General features: G+C 56.3%; 4 protein-coding genes across 4 annotated transcripts; 2 read left to right on the top strand and 2 right to left on the bottom strand.

Moving 5' to 3' along the window:
* Positions 1-6446: 6446 nt before the first annotated feature.
* On the top strand, positions 6447-9695 carry GLRG_07343 (RasGEF domain-containing protein; the record flags this gene model as incomplete). Its single annotated transcript, XM_008098028.1, has 5 exons — positions 6447-7004; positions 7083-7410; positions 7483-7692; positions 7765-9548; positions 9606-9695. 5 exons carry the CDS (start codon positions 6447-6449, stop codon positions 9693-9695), a joined length of 2970 nt encoding a protein of 989 aa, XP_008096219.1.
* A 2015-nt stretch (positions 9696-11710) lies between these two features.
* Positions 11711-15237, top strand: GLRG_07342 (glycoside hydrolase family 63; the record flags this gene model as incomplete). Its single annotated transcript, XM_008098027.1, has 7 exons — positions 11711-11834; positions 11951-11989; positions 12046-12163; positions 12222-12318; positions 12435-13522; positions 13575-14819; positions 14871-15237. The coding sequence occupies 7 exons, from the start codon at positions 11711-11713 to the stop codon at positions 15235-15237; spliced, it is 3078 nt and encodes a 1025-aa protein (XP_008096218.1).
* A 1268-nt stretch (positions 15238-16505) lies between these two features.
* GLRG_07341 (ATP synthase delta subunit) lies at positions 16506-17737 on the bottom strand (the record flags this gene model as incomplete). The annotated part of the gene is made up of 4 exons (XM_008098026.1): positions 16506-16619; positions 16756-16848; positions 17069-17383; positions 17558-17737. The coding sequence occupies 4 exons, from the start codon at positions 17735-17737 to the stop codon at positions 16506-16508; spliced, it is 702 nt and encodes a 233-aa protein (XP_008096217.1).
* A 601-nt stretch (positions 17738-18338) lies between these two features.
* On the bottom strand, positions 18339-19310 carry GLRG_07340 (Mob1/phocein family protein; the record flags this gene model as incomplete). The annotated part of the gene is made up of 3 exons (XM_008098025.1): positions 18339-18580; positions 18633-18860; positions 18929-19310. 3 exons carry the CDS (start codon positions 19308-19310, stop codon positions 18339-18341), a joined length of 852 nt encoding a protein of 283 aa, XP_008096216.1.
* Between the last annotated feature and the right edge of the window lie 365 nt (positions 19311-19675).

Here is a 19675-nt window from a genome sequence, read left to right as displayed (position 1 = left end):
TGCAGTGTGCCGATGAGAAGAGGGAAAGCGGATTCCGGCGAGTGGCCTTGGACGATGGCGGTCTTGGAACCGGGCTATGTATGTGTTATACACGCAAGAACACGCTCCCTTCAAGTTCAAGCGAGGCGAGTCCAGTCGAGTCCAGTCCAGCGTGGGGAACCAGAGCAGTTGATGTGTGTGGGCCGAGAGCTTTCCGGGCCAGGGTCCAATGAGTGCTGTCGCCTGTTGAATGTTCAAGGCGCCGGCCCAGCGTTGCAGCGTGCCTTGGGATGGTTGGCGACGGTGGTAATGGTGGCGGTTGCCCGAGGTATGAGGTGAGTGTGTGAGAAGGGGGTCAGGACGAAGGGAGGTGCGTCGCTAGCCGGCAGGGTCCCAAACAATATGTACCTCACGGGCGAGACCGGCAGGGAACCTCGTGCGCGCACGTTTTGGGAGCAAAGGAGATAGGATGACTTTGGCCGAACTCGGACGACGGAGGAGCAAGAGAGACAACACACGCAGAGAGCGCGAGGAATGCGAGGGCGGCCTAGTGGAGAACGGAGGAAAGAGATGAGAGACACCAGAGGGTTACGGCGGCAGCGGCGTAAGCAAGACAATAGGGAGCAAGGCAGAGAGAAGAATGACGAGGGTGTGTGGGAAGATGAAGAATTAAAAACCACAAGGGGGAGGGGGTGTCAGATGTGTTGAATGTCGAGCGTTCTATAGGTTGTGTTTTCCCTCCTGACAGGTTGTTGACTTGGGGAACTGGCTTGGATGGTGGTCTGGTTCGGATTGGCAGATTGGGCTGTATATTCCTAGGCACGTAAACCGGCCTCTCTCTTCTTCTTTTTTTTTTTTTTTTTTTGACTCTGTACACCATCTAGCCTCCCTATCCTGGCGTGAGTGACATGTTTGGAACATGGAGACCGACCTTGTGTAATTGAAGTTACAGCAAGTGGGGTTGAGAGGTTTGGCCACTTTCTAGCTTCAAGCCTCATGTCCCGTGGAAACCAGAGTTTGCTGGGAGATTTGAAGATGGGGGAATAATAAGAGGGCGCCATATGGGGGAGGGGGCGCCCTTCCTGCCACTCGATGGGCTGCTAGCCGGCACGCGACGCATAGGAAAGCTATCAAACTTGCATACCTACCACCAGCCAGCAAGCAAGCATCTTTCCCCTTCCTTCGTGTCCAGTCCATTTGGGTAGGTAGCGTTTCTCGTCCACCACTCTTTGCGACTTGTGGCTGGCTTATGCTGTGAGCCGGGTTCCGTGCTAGTTATTGTCATTTAACTAGGCACAGCGTAGCATGCATGTAGACGACCCGAGTTTGTGCCGTCTCGGATGACGAGGAGAGCTAGTGGGTGGTGCTGGGGTAGGGGATGGCCACCAAAACGGCCCCGACCATTCCGGAAGCGATCAAGATGGTGACCTGCAAAGGAGGGGATAAGGAAACATGCCCTGTCCTACCACCCTTGGGATGAGCCCTCTGGGTATGGCTCGACCTGGTAAGAGACGCCGCGTTGATCGTCCGAGTTGCGCTGGGACTTTGCCGCCAGTGATCGGATCCCGCTTTGGGACACACTCTCCGGGCTACTGACACGCTTCACCGGTACCTCACGGAGCCGGCTGCGCGTCCGCGACTCCCCTCCTCGAGCACGCTGCCTTCGAACACAGAAGCGCACCTGTCCAGGAGCACTGACAATCTCCAAGCTGGGCGCCCCTATCTCTCTCTCTCTCGCTCGCTCGCTCGATCTCTTGGGGCGCGAAAGTGAAAACAAGCATGCGTTCTCCGGACATGTTTGCTCAACATTTGAGCGGAGATGTGGTGCGGTGCAAGTGGTCGATGCCAACCTTGGCAGGCGTCCTGCCGTACTACCCAGGCGTCAAACGCTCAAGGAGGGCTAGAAGCAGTGGCAGTCTGCCAAAGTACGAAGGGGGTTCAGGCCAAGCTTCCCTAGTAAGCTCCTCACGTGTGGGTGGCTCATGTGTGGCGCGCGACTGCAGAGGCCGGCGCAGATAGTCTGACTTTATATGAGTGTTTGTGGGTGGGTGGAAATGCCACGCTCCTCGACGCCTCCTCCACCCACCGTCCTCCATCAACCCCAGAGAATGGCTGGATCTCTCGATAGACGAGAGCCAAACACACCAAACGCACGGCCGCCCAGCCAGTGGACAGGGGTGAAGTTAGCTTTGGGACCGCTCTGTGCCTCAAAGCGCCAAAAAGCCCCTCGACCAAGGGGGGGGGGGGGACAACCAAACCACGGCGGCTGCCCTTTGCAGTCGGTGATGAGGAACGACTGACGAACTGACGAACCGACGTTGCTTCTGATGCCACAAACGGTGTCGATGGGTATGAAAACGGGATCCATGTTGGATTTATTGGACCGCCGGCGTGAGCGTCCGGTGCTCCGCTAGAGTATCCTCAGCTGTTTCCCGTCCGCGGCAGACCGCCGCGCACTTCAATGTTGCTGCGCGCTCGACCCCTGCGCGATCCCTTCCTAGGTGCAGTTCTCAATCAACGGCGGTATTTCATGTCGAAACCATCCCGGACCAACGCACTTGTCTCGGCTGACGAGGAGACTGGGAGGTTCGCCGGGGCTAGAGATTCTGCATGCCATCCGAAGGGATCGGAAACATTGGCTTTGCTTTCCTCCTTCGTCTGACCCTCGTCATCTCCGAGCAGCAACTTGCACACCGCACCGGACATTGGTTTCCCGAGGATGCTGGCCTAGCACCCTATGTAGTTTTGTGACGTCTGTTTCTTGTAAGACTCGGTGGGGAATAGAGGCTGCTGCGCTTGCTGCGTTTATCTCCATCTCTGACTGCAGTTTGCTGCATGTGCTGCATGTGTCGTCCTCGTATCGGCCTCCATGCACCGCTTTACGAAGGACTAACTGGCTTGTCATATCGTACGGCTTGGCGATGCAACAACAGCTCTAGCCTGCTCTGACGGTAGGCAGCACTACTATTGGACAGGTATCTATGGTAGATACCTAACCTGCGAAGTACATGCATAATAGTACCTACGGCGCACGAACTCCACAAGCCAGTTCACTCGCTGCGATGCTGGCGCGGCAAGACGCTTTGTGACGCCACAGCTGCAAGTATTGGAAAGAGGTTGGTTGGTGGCTTTAATCTGCACATTTGACCAATGCCACAGTCACGCCGCTTATCGTCCAGCTGACAGCGCTGTTGAAGGCATTGCCAGCCTGCTCTCCATGCCAGCTGATGGGCAAGTCCAGAGGCGCGGCAGCTACTGAGAGATGATTCGATCGGGCTTATGCCTCATTCATACAGTATTAATGCAGGCACACGACCAAAGGCAGGGCTTCTCGAGTGGGTGACCGCGGCCAGAAGGTAATCCACCACGTTGTTTCCACTGCGATCCGTGCGCGTGTTGACTGTCGATCATTAGGACATCTGCGTAGCAGGATGCCCATCATGGGCAGATGGTGGATTTTGAAGGTTTGTGCGGCATTGGCGCAAGGCATGAGATACAGATTGTCGGACAGACAGACAGTCTTGGTAGCATCGCTACGACCCGTGCCCGCGTCTGACAGAAGTTTATCCGTACTTGGGCTTGACAGTTTAAGGCCAAGCAGCTGGACTGAAAAATGGATCGACGAGCCGGCTTCGACCGAAGCTGCCTGCCGGGTGGAATACCACGTCCCGAGTTAGCGGAAGCCTCAGGACGTAGGCCCAGGTTTCTCATCCTGGAGAACCGTCCATCCCCAACGTCTCCGAAGCTCAGTGGTCTGGGGGTCCAGGTTCGGAAGTTATGACTCGTCTCGTTTTTGAGGCAAGCAGAGGCTCGCTAATGCCATTCTGTTATAGGACACGGGGCCTGGAAGAATTCGGCGGCTGCGTGTGTCGAGAGGACGACGAGTTGACGGTGGCAGAAACAGCGGCCTGAACCTAGTGATGGACATGTTAGGGTAGGTCTTGATACGGACGTCGATGACCGGGATGCTGGAGAACCATGGCACCAGCCGGCCTGCGTCATCTTGAGAGATGGTCGGCATCCGTGGCCACGGCAGTCGTATTGTGGTTGGCAGGAGTACTCCGTATATGTATTCGAAAACCTGAGTGGGCGATGGCAAGCTGGAGAGGAAGAGAGCTGGGTACGTCGTCGGCGGACGATGAGAGGATGTATGTCTGTATGGCGACAGTAGGTGCCTAGGGACAGTAGGGTTATCAATACCGGATGTAGCCTGGCATGCCCATCATCGAAATCATGTCATCTAACTAAGGTTTCCAGACCGCCAGTTCATGTTAGTCACGATGAGAGACCGGAGTTAACCCCGGGACCCGAAGGGTAAAGGAAGTAGGTAAGCAGTATCCGTACATTTGAATGAACATCAAGACAGGCCAGTTGTGGGATACATGCTCATAATACGGACACCTCCCCTCCCTATCCCACTACCTACCTACCTACCTGCTCGGCAGGGGGGTTCTGGACAGTGCCGGGTTCTTACCTCCAGCTAGATATATACGGTACATGTTATCAATTTTCGTATAATGTATATAGAAAGATGTGTGTAATCCCGTTTCCTTTTTTTTGTCTCTGTTGGCATACGGGTGGTATGCTCCGGGGAGGTGGGTCACGTGATATTCACGTGACACACCGCCATCCCCGGCAGTATCCACCCTTCCCCTACAACAAGGGGATGCCACCAGTAGGTGCTCAGAAGTCTAGATACAACAAGCAACAACTACACCACGATCCTATCACATATGTATATGTGACCTCGGGATATCCCTTTGAGTGATAACCAACAGTCTCTGAATCTACTCCCTTCTCCGAGTCTATAAAAAGCCTGGAAATACAGTATACTCGCTGATTGGACGGCTAAAACCCGGCTCGCCCACTGTTGCGGTGCAGATGCTGTGCTGGGACCTCCGCGGCCTGGCACCTGCTCTCTGCTTTCCCATCCAGTCGGTCAAGGTACCTATTCATATCTCGGTAGGTGCTTAGGTACTTTGTGCCGCACAAGGTGGGTAGGCCGTGTTCACCCAAGTGTGTACGGATACTCCGTACAGGTATCCGTATTAATGTACATAGGTACAATGTATGTTTGTGTGTAAACAGTGGACTCGAACCTTGACCATTTCTCCGCTTTTTGCTCCGTTTTCGTTCCATTATCTGCCCTGTCGCTGCGAACCTGGAGGCCCTATTCAGCTTTGCCCATCTGCTGCGTTTTCCACCGATAGGAATTGCAGACACGTTTGTTTGTGCTTGCAAAGTCCTGTATCCACACACACACACACACTCTCTCTCTCTCTCTCTCTCTGTCTCTCCACTCTACCTACATCCTTAGGCTTGTCCCTGGCCCAGTGACCCTGATCACCGCGGCCCTTTCCCGCTCTTCCGTTCGTGTTTCGATCAGTGTCTGTCTCCTCCTTATACTCTCATTCCACTACTCCCCCCTTTCCCTTGTCTCATCTTAGTGTAGGTACTCAGTTCTTGGACAAGTCCTGTCCGGACCAGCGTATCCGTAGTCTAGGGTTCATTAATCAGCAGCCCAACATACCTAGTAACGTACGTAAGTAGCCTGCCAACCCAACCCCTCCCCATCCCTCCCCCGGGAGGCAAAGGAGTAGAAAGAGGGCCCGCTGTCGTATAACACCAAGGCGTCATCTATTGTTGTTGGTGTCGCCCTTCATTGTACCCGTCGACCCCCTAGTCAGTGAGAAAGAGGAAGGGCAAACCACACACCATCCACCATAAAACATGCCAGAGCACCGCTCCAGATCCGGCTTTGCACTTGCAACTGGTGCCGCTGCTAATGCCCGCCATCGTGATTGTCCTTCCTCAAGCTTAGAGGGAAGGGGACAGGAGTCCTGGACCTAGATGCGCGACTGATCTCATTTGCTGTGCCAGCATCTTCGACCGCCGCTCCCATCCCCGTCACCCCTCCGAAGCCCGATATCTGCCCACCAGTGGAGCTTTTAGCGAGGGAGGGGCAGAAGAGGAAGAAGAAAAGAAGAAGAAGAAGGCCCCCTTTTTGACCCCTGGTCTGCCGCACCACCACGCGAAGCTCTATCCAGTCCTGTTCCATCCGTACCTTGCTTGTGCTATTCAAGACACACACACACGGTACCGGGCGGATACTCTTCGTCCCTGACCTGACGAGCCGCAGGACCCGTCCGTGGTGTACCCTACACCGTACCTTGCCCAGTCATCCGTGAAGGTGGTTCCTCACCTGGTTTACGAGCAAGGTACGCACGAGGCCGATCACACTATGAACGGCCCCGGTGGGTTTTCCATGCCTCCCTTGAGGCTCTGGAATCCCGACCTTTAGTCAGTGCATCCACCGTCCCAAAAGTCTGGTTTTCACTCAACGTCCGCCGGCCTGCTGCCCTCTCTGTCTTTTGTTTTGTCTGGCTTTGGCCTTTTTCAAAATCCCTTCTTTGCACGGTTGTATGTCTGCCTCCCCCGAATAGCCTCTACCGCCCCCGGTCGTGGCCATGGCGTCCGATCGCATGGGAGCTCCCAAGGCTCACAGGAGTTCAGAAGGCTCCCACATCCCCCCGAAACACTACTACGCCGAGAGATCCACCGCCGCCGACGCTGCAGCCTCATCCTTCTCCTCCTCCTCCTCCTCCCCCTCCTCCCGAAGAGCCGGCCGCGACGCTGCCCACCGATCTGCCCCGGCTGCCCCCAAGAGACACACTCCCCATTACGCCGTCCACCGAGAGTCGTCCATCGAGCCCTTGCGCCCTTCCGGACAGCCCGCCTCTCATCGCGACTCGATTGTCTCCATTGTCGACGACCCCTTTTTCCTGCGCTTTGACGACCACAACATTGAGGCAGCCCTTGCGTTTGACTCGCGCTGGGCCACGGCCACCCTCGGCGACCCGGACGAAGCCGACGACGCAGCCGAAAAGGACGAAACTGTGGGCCACATACACGACCAAGAAGAACTCACCTCTGCTGACTTGCCGCTCCGCGATGACGACACGCCCAACCAGCGCTGGCCACCCCCAAGAAGAGAGTCGTTGATAATAGGACATTCCTTGTACTGGGTAACGTTGCCCCACCAGACGCAGACTGCGGGGTAGCTGATTAGACGGGGTGTGGAAAAAAGGGGCTGACGATCATAGCAACCACCAACCTCCGCCATCATGGAGAGCCTCAACATCGCAGTCATTGGCGCGTCGGGCGTTGGCAAGTCATCCTTCGTCCAGCGCGTGCTAGGCCTATCGCGACCTCCAATCACAAACGCCTCGAGCGTGCGCATGGTCGTTGACAATGTCACCTACGGCGTCACCCTGATCGAGCTGGACCTCGAGTATTTCGAGCTGAACCCGTTGCAGCCTATCCAGTGGCCGAAGCAGATCAACGGCCACATCGTCCCGCGCGTCGATGGCGCCCTCATTCTCTTTGATGTCATGAACAAGGAGAGCATGAAAGAGCTGCCCCAGACCATTGGTGAGAGCCCCGACACGATCCGCTTCGACGCGTCGCATCGCATCGCATCACACCACGCTAACTTTGCGCTAGCTGCGTTGACCAAGTCTGGCCTTCCTGCAGTCCTCGTCGCCAACAAGTGCGACCATCCAGAGAGCGAACGGCAAGTCGATTCGCAACGCGTCGCAAACCACGAATACTTCAAGTCGTGCGTCGGGGTGTTCAACCTCTCGACGAGCAGCCCAGAACGGGCCAGGGCTTGCCTAAACACGACGCTGAAAGCCGCCATCGCTAATCGCAAGGGTAATCTGAGTCCCGAATTCCGATGCATCGCACCGCACCGTCCGACGTAATACTGACTGATTGCACGGCCAGAATCACAATCGGAATCTGGCATGTCCCGCCGCCGTGCAGCCTCGGCAGCCAACCTAGAGGCCCACGACGGCTCCAACGGTCGGCCGCTAAGTCAGCACAGTAAACATAACCGAGCGAGCTCTGATTTGTCGCTCCTTCGAGGCGTTCCCCCTCCCATCCCCGACCACCTGCGCGGCCCACTACCTGCAACCGACTTTGGTGGTGCGCCATCCAGCTCGGGCTCCTTCGGAGCATCGGAAACCATCGAAGAAGAGTCTCAGCAAACCGTGTCGAGCCAGTTACGGACACCCGGCATTCGTCTCGACCGCGGACCAGCCGACTCATTCTTGGACATGGAGGAGTCGGATGGCGACTCGTTTCGCTACTCGGACGAGATTCCCATCCTGCAACGGAGCGATGAAAGCTTTCTCGAGAAGCCGGCCAAGTCTGCCGGCGTGGCATTCGACGAGCTCGTCGACCGGCTAATTGCTCCGCGCATGACCAAGGCCGACAATAATTTCTCCGACGTTTTCCTCTGTCTCTACCGCAAGTTCGCCGCGCCTGGCGAGCTATTCTCGGCCATTCTCATGCGACTTGACCGCGTCAGAGATGACAAGTCGGCGCATCATCTATCCAAGACGGCGACACAGCTAAGGATCATAGAGGTCGTCGCCAAGTGGGTCTCCTTATATCCTGGAGACTTTGCACGGCCGGGGACACGGCGGGACCTGGAAGAGTTCATCAGGCACCTCTCCACCGAGCCCATCTTCTCGATCGCGGCCCAGCAAATCCGCCGACACCTCGAGCACAGCGTGGTGGAGGACGACGATACCGGCTGGGCCAAGTCGGATGAACTGGCGGACGAAGAGGGCCTATCCAGAGACAAGACGCTATCCACGCCCGACGTGTCCAACGGGATGATCAGCCTCAATCTTGACGACGACAAGCCGAGCGACGAACGACCGTCGGGCAGCTCCGACTTCCCCCTCGTCGACAGGACCAGCAGCGTCGGAACACACGTCTCGTTCCACTCATACGACGACTACGAGAGAGAAGCGGCGAACATGGAGCCCACCGATGTGCTGCCCATGAACAAGTTCCGTTACCACATCTTCATGGACATTTCGGACGACGACATCGCCGACGAGATGACGCGCATCGACTGGGTCATGTTCTCGTCCATCCGCATCAGAGACTTTGTACGGCACGTGAGCCTGTCGTTGGATCAACGGTCCAAATGCAAGAGCCTCAAGAACGTCAATCGGATGATCAACCACTTCAATCACGTGGCCAAGTGGGTTGCCAACCTCATCCTGTTGCGGGACAAGGCCAAGCACCGGGCCCAGATGCTGGAAAAATTCATGAACATTGCGCAAAAGCTGCGGCGGCTCAACAACTACAACGGGCTCGCGGCAATCCTCGCAGGCATCAACGGCACCGCGGTGCACCGGCTGTCTCAGACATGGTCATTGGTGCCACCCGAGTCCCAAAAGTCGTTTGCCAAGCTGGGCATTCTCATGGGTACACAGAAGAGCCACTTCGCATACCGACTGGCATGGGAGAACTCGCCGTTGCCCCGGATACCGTATATCCCACTACACCGGAGAGACCTGGTGTCGGCCGAGGAGGGGAGCAAGACATTCGTAGGGCCCGACGGCGACAGGGTCAACTGGAAGAAGTTTGAAGTGCTCGGCGAAGTCCTGCTGCCTCTCATGAAGAGCCAAGGAACAGCGTACCCGAACCTCTCGAAGCATGAGGCAGCGCGAGAGCTGATTTTGGACTGCAGAATGCCGACAGACGAAGAGGTGAGCGAAATGGGCGCGGCGGGTCATGTCAGGATAACGCTAACGAGAACGTCACAGGAGATCTACCAACGCAGTGTCCAGGTCGAGAGCACTGCGGGGGGCGGGACCGACTTCAGCAAGAAGAAGTTCCCCTGGTTTGCCAAGTAGAAGTTGGCGAGCCAGCGGAGCATGTCGGTGGGAGGGGGAGGGGCGGCTCTAACGGGTGGTGCATAGCAGCGGACCGCATACCTAGACACGCACGCCAATGGCGTAACGTTCCGGGACAGCTTGGTCGGCGTCCACACAAGGCGCGGCTCGCGCGACACATGTGGGTGCATGCAGGAGTGTATAAACAAAGACGGATTCATGCAGCATTGTGGAACTGGTTCAACATTGGAGGCGATTTGGCTCGGTTTCGGCGATATAGATATCCTGTTCAGCAATTGATACCGAGGCCATGACGGCCTCGTCATTCCTCACGAGATTCTGGAGTCGGTTTTTCTTTTAATCGTATTTATTTTATCTTATTTTAGAGGCCAACTGCCGGGCTCTCCTGGTCATGCCCGTTCATCTCAATATTAGGCCGAGGAAGCTCTTTAGCCGTACTGGGGAGAGTCGGCTTGATGGTCCCCGTTCGGCACCACGTTTTTCTTGCCTCTTACAACGGCAGCCATGTCGAGAAAAGAAAGAAAGAAAGAAAAAATAGCTGGTGGGGGGCAGGGGAAGGGCCAAAAAAGAAAAGAAGGAATAGCAAAACAAGAGCAAAAGAAACGAAGCACTTCATCGGCGATCCATGGGCACTTCACTTCCCCTGGTCGTTCGGTGCGGTCCAGGCCACGGCCGATGCCAGCGACGGCCCAATGCATTGCTAGGTGGCCGGCGAAGAAGTGCCTCGCTAAGTTGGAATGAGGTACGCTAGAGCTGGTTGACGTCATGCTTCTGAAGGCTCTGATTTTAGCGTTTCAATGAGAGGGGCAGCAAGGGGAGAAAGACAGCTGCAATGTTGGAACCGACGGGGGACAGCGGGCGGGATCACATAGAGAGATGTGAGGTGATGGCATCCTGCGAAGTACCTACCTAACCTACCTACTTACAAACCCACCTACCTACATCGTACCTACCTACCATCTGGCGGAGTGCGGAGTAGTGTCCGTGCGATACATGGGGCTCGGGCATTGTCAGGAGCTGCCATGGCAGTCTGATTGCTTGCTCGGTTGCTACTGCTTCTGGTTCGAGGAGTGGAGGTGGAGGAGAGGGGGGGGGGGGGGGGGGTGACTGGAGTCGAGCTGGATGCTAGAGGTAGTGTACGGATACCTACCTACCTACCTTATTTGGTAGGGAAGGTAGGTAGGCATTCCACATGGGCAAACGAAATGGCATAGCTCGAGTGCCCCGCGGTCGCCCCCTCAACCTTGGCTGCGGCGGCACGTAGTGCACCTTCGCCAACAACTTCGCGCCTATCTGATAACTTCCCCGACTCGCGGTAGGTAGGTCTAGCTCTGTTATCGTCCGACTTGGTTGGCTGCTGCTAATGCTTGCTGCTGGCCAGGTACAGTACTAATCATGTACATACTAACGACGCTATCTAGGTATGCCGTGGGCCCGTCCATACCTACCTAGGTTATGTATGTCCCAGCCCGGAGAGCTCTTTGCTCATCATACCCAGGTACCTACAGTGAGCGAGTGAGGCACATTAACTGTATGCTTCACTTTTTATTTTTATTCTTATTTTTCTCCTTCCTCTTTCTCTTCTTCACGCTCCCATTGCTCGCTCTACCTTCCAATCCCCCTCTTTCTCTCTTCAAACACTACTACTGCAGTATCGACGTCCCCCCTCTGCTCTGCTAGCTCGTTGAAGCTGGCCGCCTGCCGCTGAAGCCATCGTGATACGTGACGTGCACTGCCGGCCGAGCTGTTTTTAGTGCCATTGCTGGGGTGTCTGGCACTTACTAAAGGTCACCTCTGTCCCGATCCCGCACTTCGTCCCAGAGCAGAACCTTTCACCCTCATCTCTCGCCACAAAAAAAACCCCCACAAACCTCTTCCCGTTTCCTCCCTCCTTTGCAATTCCCTCATAACCCTTCTTCACTTGCCTGCACTTGTTGTGACGGCCTTGCTGCCTGCCACCTCGCCTGTGCTCCCCGCGGTGTGCCAATTCGACGCGACCGTCACCACCCACCACTATGGTTGTCTTTGACGGACACGAGTACCTTACTGAAGAGGAGAAGCGCCTCAGACAGGACAGGAAGCGCGAGAAGTACTGGAAGAAATGGGGTCCCTACGTCGCTGAGCGCCAATGGGCTACCGGTGAGTTGCAGCTGTGCTGCTGCTGCTGCTGCTGCTGCTGCTGCTGCTGCTGCTGCCGCTGCGGTTGCAACCAGACCAATTGTAACAAACGTCATCTAATCAGTGCCGTGTCGCAGTGCGAGAGGACTACAGCCCCGACGGGGACGCGTGGAGTCGTGAGGATACCCCGCCATTCCCCACGATGGGCCCCAATGCTGACACGAAGCCCCAGACTTTACCCATGACGACGCGCGATCCCGAGCCTACAGATGGGGTGAGGATGGAATTGCGGGCGTTTCCGACACCCACGGCTTCCAGAACCTAGGCTTTGCTTTCTGGAACGAGCAAGAGTGAGCCGGGCCGCCTCGCGAGTCTTTATGTAGCTTCACCTGCTGACAATGTGACGAGTGATTTCCTCAAGGAGAGACTGTTTGGTCTCTCGAACCCGCAGGGCAACCATGGCGAGAGTATCAAGGAAGCCCACTTCCACGTCGACAACACACCTGTAAGCAGCGCCAAGCCGCCCTCATACCCGCAACCCGATTGCTAACAGACAGTCTAGACGGTAAGCTCTCAATGGCCGGCCTCGCATTGCGCGCGCGTACTGACCATTGCCCTCAGCACTCTTACATGAAGTTCCTGTACAAATACCCGCAGAAGAAGTTCCCCTATAAGGACCTCCTGGACGAGAACGCGAGGAGAGGCAAGGAGGACAAGGAGTACCAGATTGTCGACACAGGCGTCTTTGAAGAAGACCGGTACTGGGACATCTTCATTGAGACAGCAAAGGAGACGGACGACCCCGAAGAGATTCTCTTCCGTGTCACCGCGTGGAACAGAGGCCCCGACCCGGCACCGCTCCACATCGTGCCGCACATGTGGTTTCGCAACACGTGGGCTTGGGGCCGCGAGCCCGAAGACAAGAAGCCGTCCATCGAGCACCTTTCCGAGGGGCTGGCCAAGTCTAAGCACCACTCGCTGGGAGAACGCTACTTCTTGATGTCGCCCTCTCCTGGCGTAGGCACTAGCGGGGAGGACGTTCTCCCCAAGATGATGTTCACTGACAACGACACCAACTACGAGCTGTTGTACGGACAGAAGAACAAGACCCCCTACGTCAAGGATGCCTTCCACCGGTATATCTGCGAGGGCGAAAAGGAGGCCATCAACCCCGAGGAAAAGGGCACCAAGTGCGCCGCCTGGTTCAGCTTCAACGAGGACGGCGGTGTCCCTCCTGGCGAATGCGCCGTCGTCCGTTTCCGCTTTTCCAAGAAGAACCAGACCTACTTCGACGAAGGCGACTTCGATGACCTGATTGATCTCAGAATCGCCGAGGCCGACGACTTCTACTACCGTCTCAGCCCCCTCCCCATGGCCGATGACCTCCGCAACATCCAGCGCCAGGCCTTCTCCGGCATGATGTGGACGAAGCAGCACTACCTCTTTATTTGGGACCAGTGGGCGAATGGTGACCCGACGCAGCCCCCTCCACCCCCGAGCCGCAAGGATATTCGCAATTCTCAGTGGAAGCATATGCACTGCGACGACATCTTGTCGATGCCCGACTCCTGGGAGTACCCCTTCTTCGCCGCCTGGGATAGCGCGTTCCACTGCATCACATTGGCCATGATGGACCCGGACTTCGCGAAGAAGCAGCTCGACCTTTTCACGAGAGAGTGGTACTGCCACCCCAACGGTCAATTGCCGGCGTAGGTTGATTCAAAACTGGGCGAGGTCGAGATGGGCGCTAACTCGGTTCAGATACGAATGGAACTTTGGCGACGTGAACCCCCCTGTTCACGCTTGGGCCACGTTTCGTGTGTTCAAGATTGAGCGCAAGCTTTACGGACGCCAGGATCTGGATTTCCTCGAGAGGGTGTTCCAGAAGCTGTTGTTGAACTTCACCTGGTGGGTCAACCGCAAAGACGCCGAGGGCAAGAACGTCTTCGAGGGAGGCTTCCTCGGTCTCGACAACATTGGTCTCTTCAACCGCTCCGAGCCTCTCCCCACCGGCGGCTCTCTGGAGCAGGCTGACAGCACTGGCTGGATGGCCTTCTACTGCCTCAGCATGCTCAACATTGCGCTTGAGCTGGCGAAGCACCGACGGACATACGAGGATATCGCGTCCAAGTTCTTCGAGCACTTCATCTTCATCAGCGACGCCATGACTTTCAGGACCGGCCAGAAGGACGAGAAGTCTCTGTGGAACGACGAGGATGGCTTCTACTACGACGCCATCTCGTGGGGGGGTCCCTGGATCCAGCAGCTTCCGGTCCGGTCCCTCGTCGGCCTGATACCACTCTACGCGACCCTGACCCTTGAGCCTGAGCTGATTAACAAACTGCCTTCGTTCAAGAAGCGGGTAGACTGGTTCATTGAGAACCGCTGCGACCTGGCCGAGAGAAACATGGCCAGCATCGCCAAGCGCGGTAAGGGCAACAGAATCCTGTTGTCCATCGTCAGCAAAGACAGGCTCGAGAAGATTCTCTACCGCATGCTCGACGAGAAGGAGTTCTTCAGTGAGCATGGTATCCGATCATTGTCAAAGTACCACAAAGAGCACCCGTTCTCGATGGAAGTCAACGGGCAGACGTTCTCCGTCGGCTACGTCCCCGGTGACTCCGACAGCGGCCTCTTTGGCGGCAACAGCAACTGGAGAGGCCCCATTTGGTTGTGCGTCAACTTCCTCCTGGTCGAGTCTCTCCAGAGGTTTTTCCTGTTTTACGGACACGAGTTCCAGGTTGAATGTCCCACTGGGAGCGGTGATTACATGCATCTGGGTCACGTTTCCGAGGAGATCCAGCACCGGCTGCAGCATCTGATGACCCGCAACGACGAGGGCCGCCGCAGCATCAACGCCGGTAACGACCTGCTCGACTTCGACCCCCACTGGAAGGACTACCTCTGGTTCTACGAGTTTTTCGATGGCGACAGCGGTCGCGGGCTTGGAGCCACGCACCAGTGTGGTTGGACTGGCTTGATGGCCCGAATGATCCACGACACCGGGTAAGCACGACACCTGCCGCAGCCATTAGGACTATGCTAACATTATTCCAGTATCAACTGCCGTCTGCCTCATACTCCCCGAACTCCCTCGGCTGGAATGTCGCACTACTTTGATGACATATTCGCTCGCGGCACTCGCGGCTCCATGACGCCGGGCCCCGGTGGCAAGCCTCGAATGCGGAGGTCGTCCACAGCAAGGTCCATTGGCGCGAGGAGCGATTTTGATGAAACCAACGGCGATGACTCGCTGAGCAACTCGACCATGCTGGACGACCCTGAGAAGCTCCGCCAGAAGATGAGGGAGCAGTCGGAGGCAGACGCACATATGCACCAATACATCTCGGACCAGCTCGAGCGGTTCAAGGAAGACAAGGAGCATGTGAATGGAAAAGACAACGAGTATGAGGCTGGCGCCTAGATTCCAAAGAAGGCAGACGGTCACCAGGCAGGCGGTGAACCGTAGAGCGTTTATGGGTTTCCTTGCGTACGACTGACGACGAAAACTGCGACCAGTGCACATAGAGCCATGTACAGGACTATTAGACTGCAGAGGTAGATTTATGCACACCTAGGTAAACTTAGAATGGATGAGGCTTCCATGACATGATGCTGCTGTGTACGTCGTGCTTCTGTTAGTTGCCAAGGGATGGCACAGAAGCTGGGTAGTCTCCCTGCCAGCTTATGCCCTCGCCACAATGCAAGGCGGTCATGCCCAGACAAGTACATTCATTGGCATATGCTTGAACGGGAGAGACCCTCGAGTAGAGCCTGGTGGTGATTCGTTTACACGACGTCGGCGATGGAAGTCATGCATAAGCCGCTACACGTCCAACGAGCGAAGAAAGCCGGGTTACTGACGAGCGTCGGTACTCAGTTTAAAGGGTGAGCCTATGTCTATGAGATCCAACCCAACCGAACCCCCCCACCCTTTTCCCCCTATCCAGAAAGCCTGTTCGTCTTTTCTTCTTCTTCTTCTTCTTTCTGAGTGTTCTCTGGACAGTGTGACGAGATCTTGTCTGGGAAGATGAGAAGGTTCGCGCGTCATCATATCCTCCCGCGGCTCTAGTAGAGCCGCGCCTTGCTCTCATGCAGCGTACTAGAGTCAAAGAACACAAGGTGCGAGAGAGGAGCTGCTCCATCCCCACGCATTCAGGCCTGGGGGCCCGGCACACTGCGCCCCTGGCCCCCGCGGTGCTTGTCCATAACGCACCAGCAAAGTCACGGGCGGAGAGGCATGGGCTGGATGGACTAAAGGCGGGACGTTTGTGCTCAGAGTGTCGTGAATGCTTCTATTGTAGACTGTGCACAGCTCGTCTTCGTTCGCACCTCCGGAGACAAGATGAACAGGCTCATCCCGCCCCCTACCTCTCTCGGTTAGGGAGGGGCTGAAACCTCATCATGCAAGCTTCGCGGCCTCCGCCGGGAAGGGGTTTCCTGTGACGAGAACCGCGATATGCCTTTCTCACAACGTTGACGCCCTGTAGCAGCACACGTCCCACTCTCCGCAACCCCTCCCTTCCTCTGGTCAAGTTTACAAGAGACACAAACACACACACACACACACACACACACACACACACACACACACACACACACAAATAGAAGAAAGGGAGGTTTGGTGGGGTGATTAGAATTCAGCTAGTCGGTTTCTTTCATGGCTAGTTTGTGTCGGCAGGATGGGTTGTTTTACAAAGTGTCGGTGAGGAGCTTGTTAAGCTTAGCGATCTTGGCGGAGACGCTGAGGTCGATGGTCCGGTCGCCGATCTCGACGATGAGACCTCCAATGATGTCGGGGTTGACCTGGGATGCAGTGTTAGTTCGGGAGTGTTCAGAAAAGAAGGGTATGTCTTCACTCTGGGACCAGAGTCCTGCCTCGGAGGAGAAGAAAAAGAAGAAGAAGCAGAGGATGCTGATGGAGGGCGGCAGATCTTCGTACCTGGTTGGTGACCTTGAGCTTCTTGCCAGCGCCGGCGTAGGCGGACTTGGAGATGGCACTCTCGAGGCGGTTAAGGGTCCTGTTGTCGAGTTGCTGGGACGGTTGTCAGTCACTGCATTCCGACGTTCGTTACTCCAGCCGCATATCCCTCTCCGGAACTAATGCCTCGTCATATCGCGCCCTTTCTAAGACTAAATAAAGGCTGACTGGTAGACGAGGCAATCTCCCGTGCCGTGTCCGATCAGTGGAGGGAAGTCGGTCATAAAGTCATATCGGGTGGAACGGGCCCCATCTTCGGATCTCAAAAACGTACCGTGGCGCTGGTGACGACGAGCTCGACCTCACCGCGGGCGGCGCTCATGATCTCGGCGAACTTCTGCGTGATACCGGGGAGGAGACCAAGGCGGTTGTTCTCAGCGAGGGCGGCAAGGAAGTTCTTGACGGTCTGCTGGGAAGTGGCGCCGGCCTGCTTGGTGAGCTCGGCGACGATGGCGTCCTTGTCCTCGGGGGTCAGAGTGGGCGCGGCCAGGACGGTGGCCAGCTTGGGGTCCTTGGCGAAGATGGCCTCGAGGGTCGAGAGAGCCTTGGCCGTGGGGTCGAGCGAGGAGGATTTGGTCGCCGCGGTGTACTGTTGGAAATCGACGCAGTTAGCCTTTTCGGTTCATATTTTTTTTTCTCGTATTATTCCCTTTCCCCAATTGCCTTTCTCCCTCTTGACTGATATCCCGCAGTCCGTCCCGGTTCCTCTTCAATTGGATCCAATTGAACCCCCGGGAATTCTCGCAAATGGGCAGGGGCGTACCAGGGCAGTGGCGTAGGTGCCGTCAAGGCCAAAAACGGCGACGGGGGGCTTGACGTTGTCGGAAGCAGCCGAGGAAGCAGCAGCGGCGTAGGTACGGACGGCCGGGACGCGGGCGGAGGCGACGAGGCGCGACGCGGGAGCCGCCGCGCGGAGGGAACGAACAGCCTGTCTCGAGAACATGTCGGGAGAGGGTTTGTGTGGTGGCGGTGGTGGTGTTCAATTGATGGGAGACGGGCGGAGGGAGGAATGGCTGGATTCGAAGAGGGCCGGAGATGGTAGCTTGCGTTCGATTTTCGAGGTTGAGGTTTGAACTTCGGCAATTTGGTATATTGGTGCCTTGGATATCAGGTTTTCTAATTCTGGATAGCTGATGAGGCACCAACTTAGTTAGGTAAGCGGGTCGGGTTCAGGCTCGGTGGAAATCGGAGCTGGTCGTTTGTCGTTCTTGCTCGCACCACAGCAGTCCCCACCTCGATTGACGTCTCGCATGCCGTCGTGGGCATGAAATTGTATACGCGTGCACCTGGTTTACACTGCAAAACGGTCATTGTCAATGTTTCATTTCAACCCAAAGCCGTGTTTCCCATAACCCTGTGTGTAATCTACAGCAATATCACAGCAACCGCGTCCCAGCCTGTGTCCCCAGGCTCAGCGGTGTCAAAGCCCAACGCGCCAGTCATCAGACCTTTCTGATTACCTCGCCGATTGGCGTGCCATCCCTGTTCCCCAAACGCCCAGACAATGCATACAAGTACATCTTGAGAGCCGGCCTTGGTCTGGCTCAATCGCTTTCAATCATCTTCTCGGCAAGATCGTTCAGCGGGCCGTAAAAGTCCTTCCCACTCGCGAGCTTGTGCTCGTCAACAAAGAGCACGTACTGCTTGAAGCTCGTGTTGAGGTGGGGCTCCAGGCCGAGTTCTCGGATGACGGCGTAGTGGTGGCAGTAGACGTGGGCGTACACTCGATACATGCGCTTGAAGATCTGTCGCACAGTCGACGGAAACGACTTGGGGAAGGGTACGCCTGTGTCCGTGGTTAGTAGTTCCCTCTATATCCCAGGGAAGTCGCTACGAACCAATCCTGCTCGGCAGGATCTGCTCGTCGTCAATGTGTCTCTGCACCCAGGCCATCAGGTGCTCGATGTAGTCTGGGGCGGCCATCTTGGTAGGTCTCTTGTAGTTTTCATTGTCCTGCCACAGGTACTCGAACTCGTCAGTCGCTTTCATCTCAGGGCACGACTGAGGCGAGCAGAACTCGGTAATGGCGCCGTAGAGGAGATTGATCTGGTTGTAAAAGTCGACCACTACAGGCCAAACCTGTTAGTCGCAGTTTCCCCTTGTTCGATCCGCCCTGCGCTGTGAGAAGGCTTACTATTGACTGCCATCCACTCGTTCTCGTCTTCCCCCTCAGGCAGTTTCACGACTTTGCGCAGGCTGCCTCCTCCGAGCGTCGCCTCGGCGTATTGCCGCAGCGCGACACCATTGTTCGCTCCCTTGACGGTGCGCGCCCGGAACTGGTTCCTAGCCGCCTTCTGGTTACTGTCCTCAGCGCAGTCGTCGTCAGCAGCTATCAACACCGGTTTGGGAATCTGAGGCTCGGAGCGGTTGATGACGGTCAAGTCCCGACCGATAGAACCGCCTCCGTGACTGCGAGGAGGATCCGGCACTGCTGGCGGTGCGACGGGAGGCTGTAGCGGTGGTATTCCCACCAGCAGGCCCGTTCTCACGCTGAGGTACTGCAAAAGAGATATCATGGGGGAACGCCAAGAGTAGTACTGACACTGTAAGACCCGCGACTCTATCCATGGTGGGCGGTGGGTTTTATCGAATCGCACACTGAAAGAGGTTCGTTGTTGAACACCGTCGTCGATGGCTGCCCATTCCAGTGGTTAGCGGGGTAATGGGATAATTGAAACCTAGAGGCGCTGAGAGATGGTATTGTTATTAAGGGACGTACCAGATGACCTGATGACGTCGTAGAATGTTGTTGAATTTCAATGACCGGTTCGCACGACCTGGGAAGATTCGTCGTGGAAGAATAATGCCGGCTTGAGAAGTTGAAGGTTCTACGATGCGCACGCGCTGTTGGTTGTTTTGGGTGACATGAGGCAAGGTGCTT

Source organism: Colletotrichum graminicola, assembly GCF_000149035.1.
Source record: "Colletotrichum graminicola M1.001 genomic scaffold supercont1.30, whole genome shotgun sequence".
In the NCBI taxonomy this organism is placed as follows: domain Eukaryota; kingdom Fungi; phylum Ascomycota; class Sordariomycetes; order Glomerellales; family Glomerellaceae; genus Colletotrichum; species Colletotrichum graminicola.
Note: the sequence above shows the minus strand (reverse complement) of the source record. Positions and strands in the feature narration are given on the sequence as shown.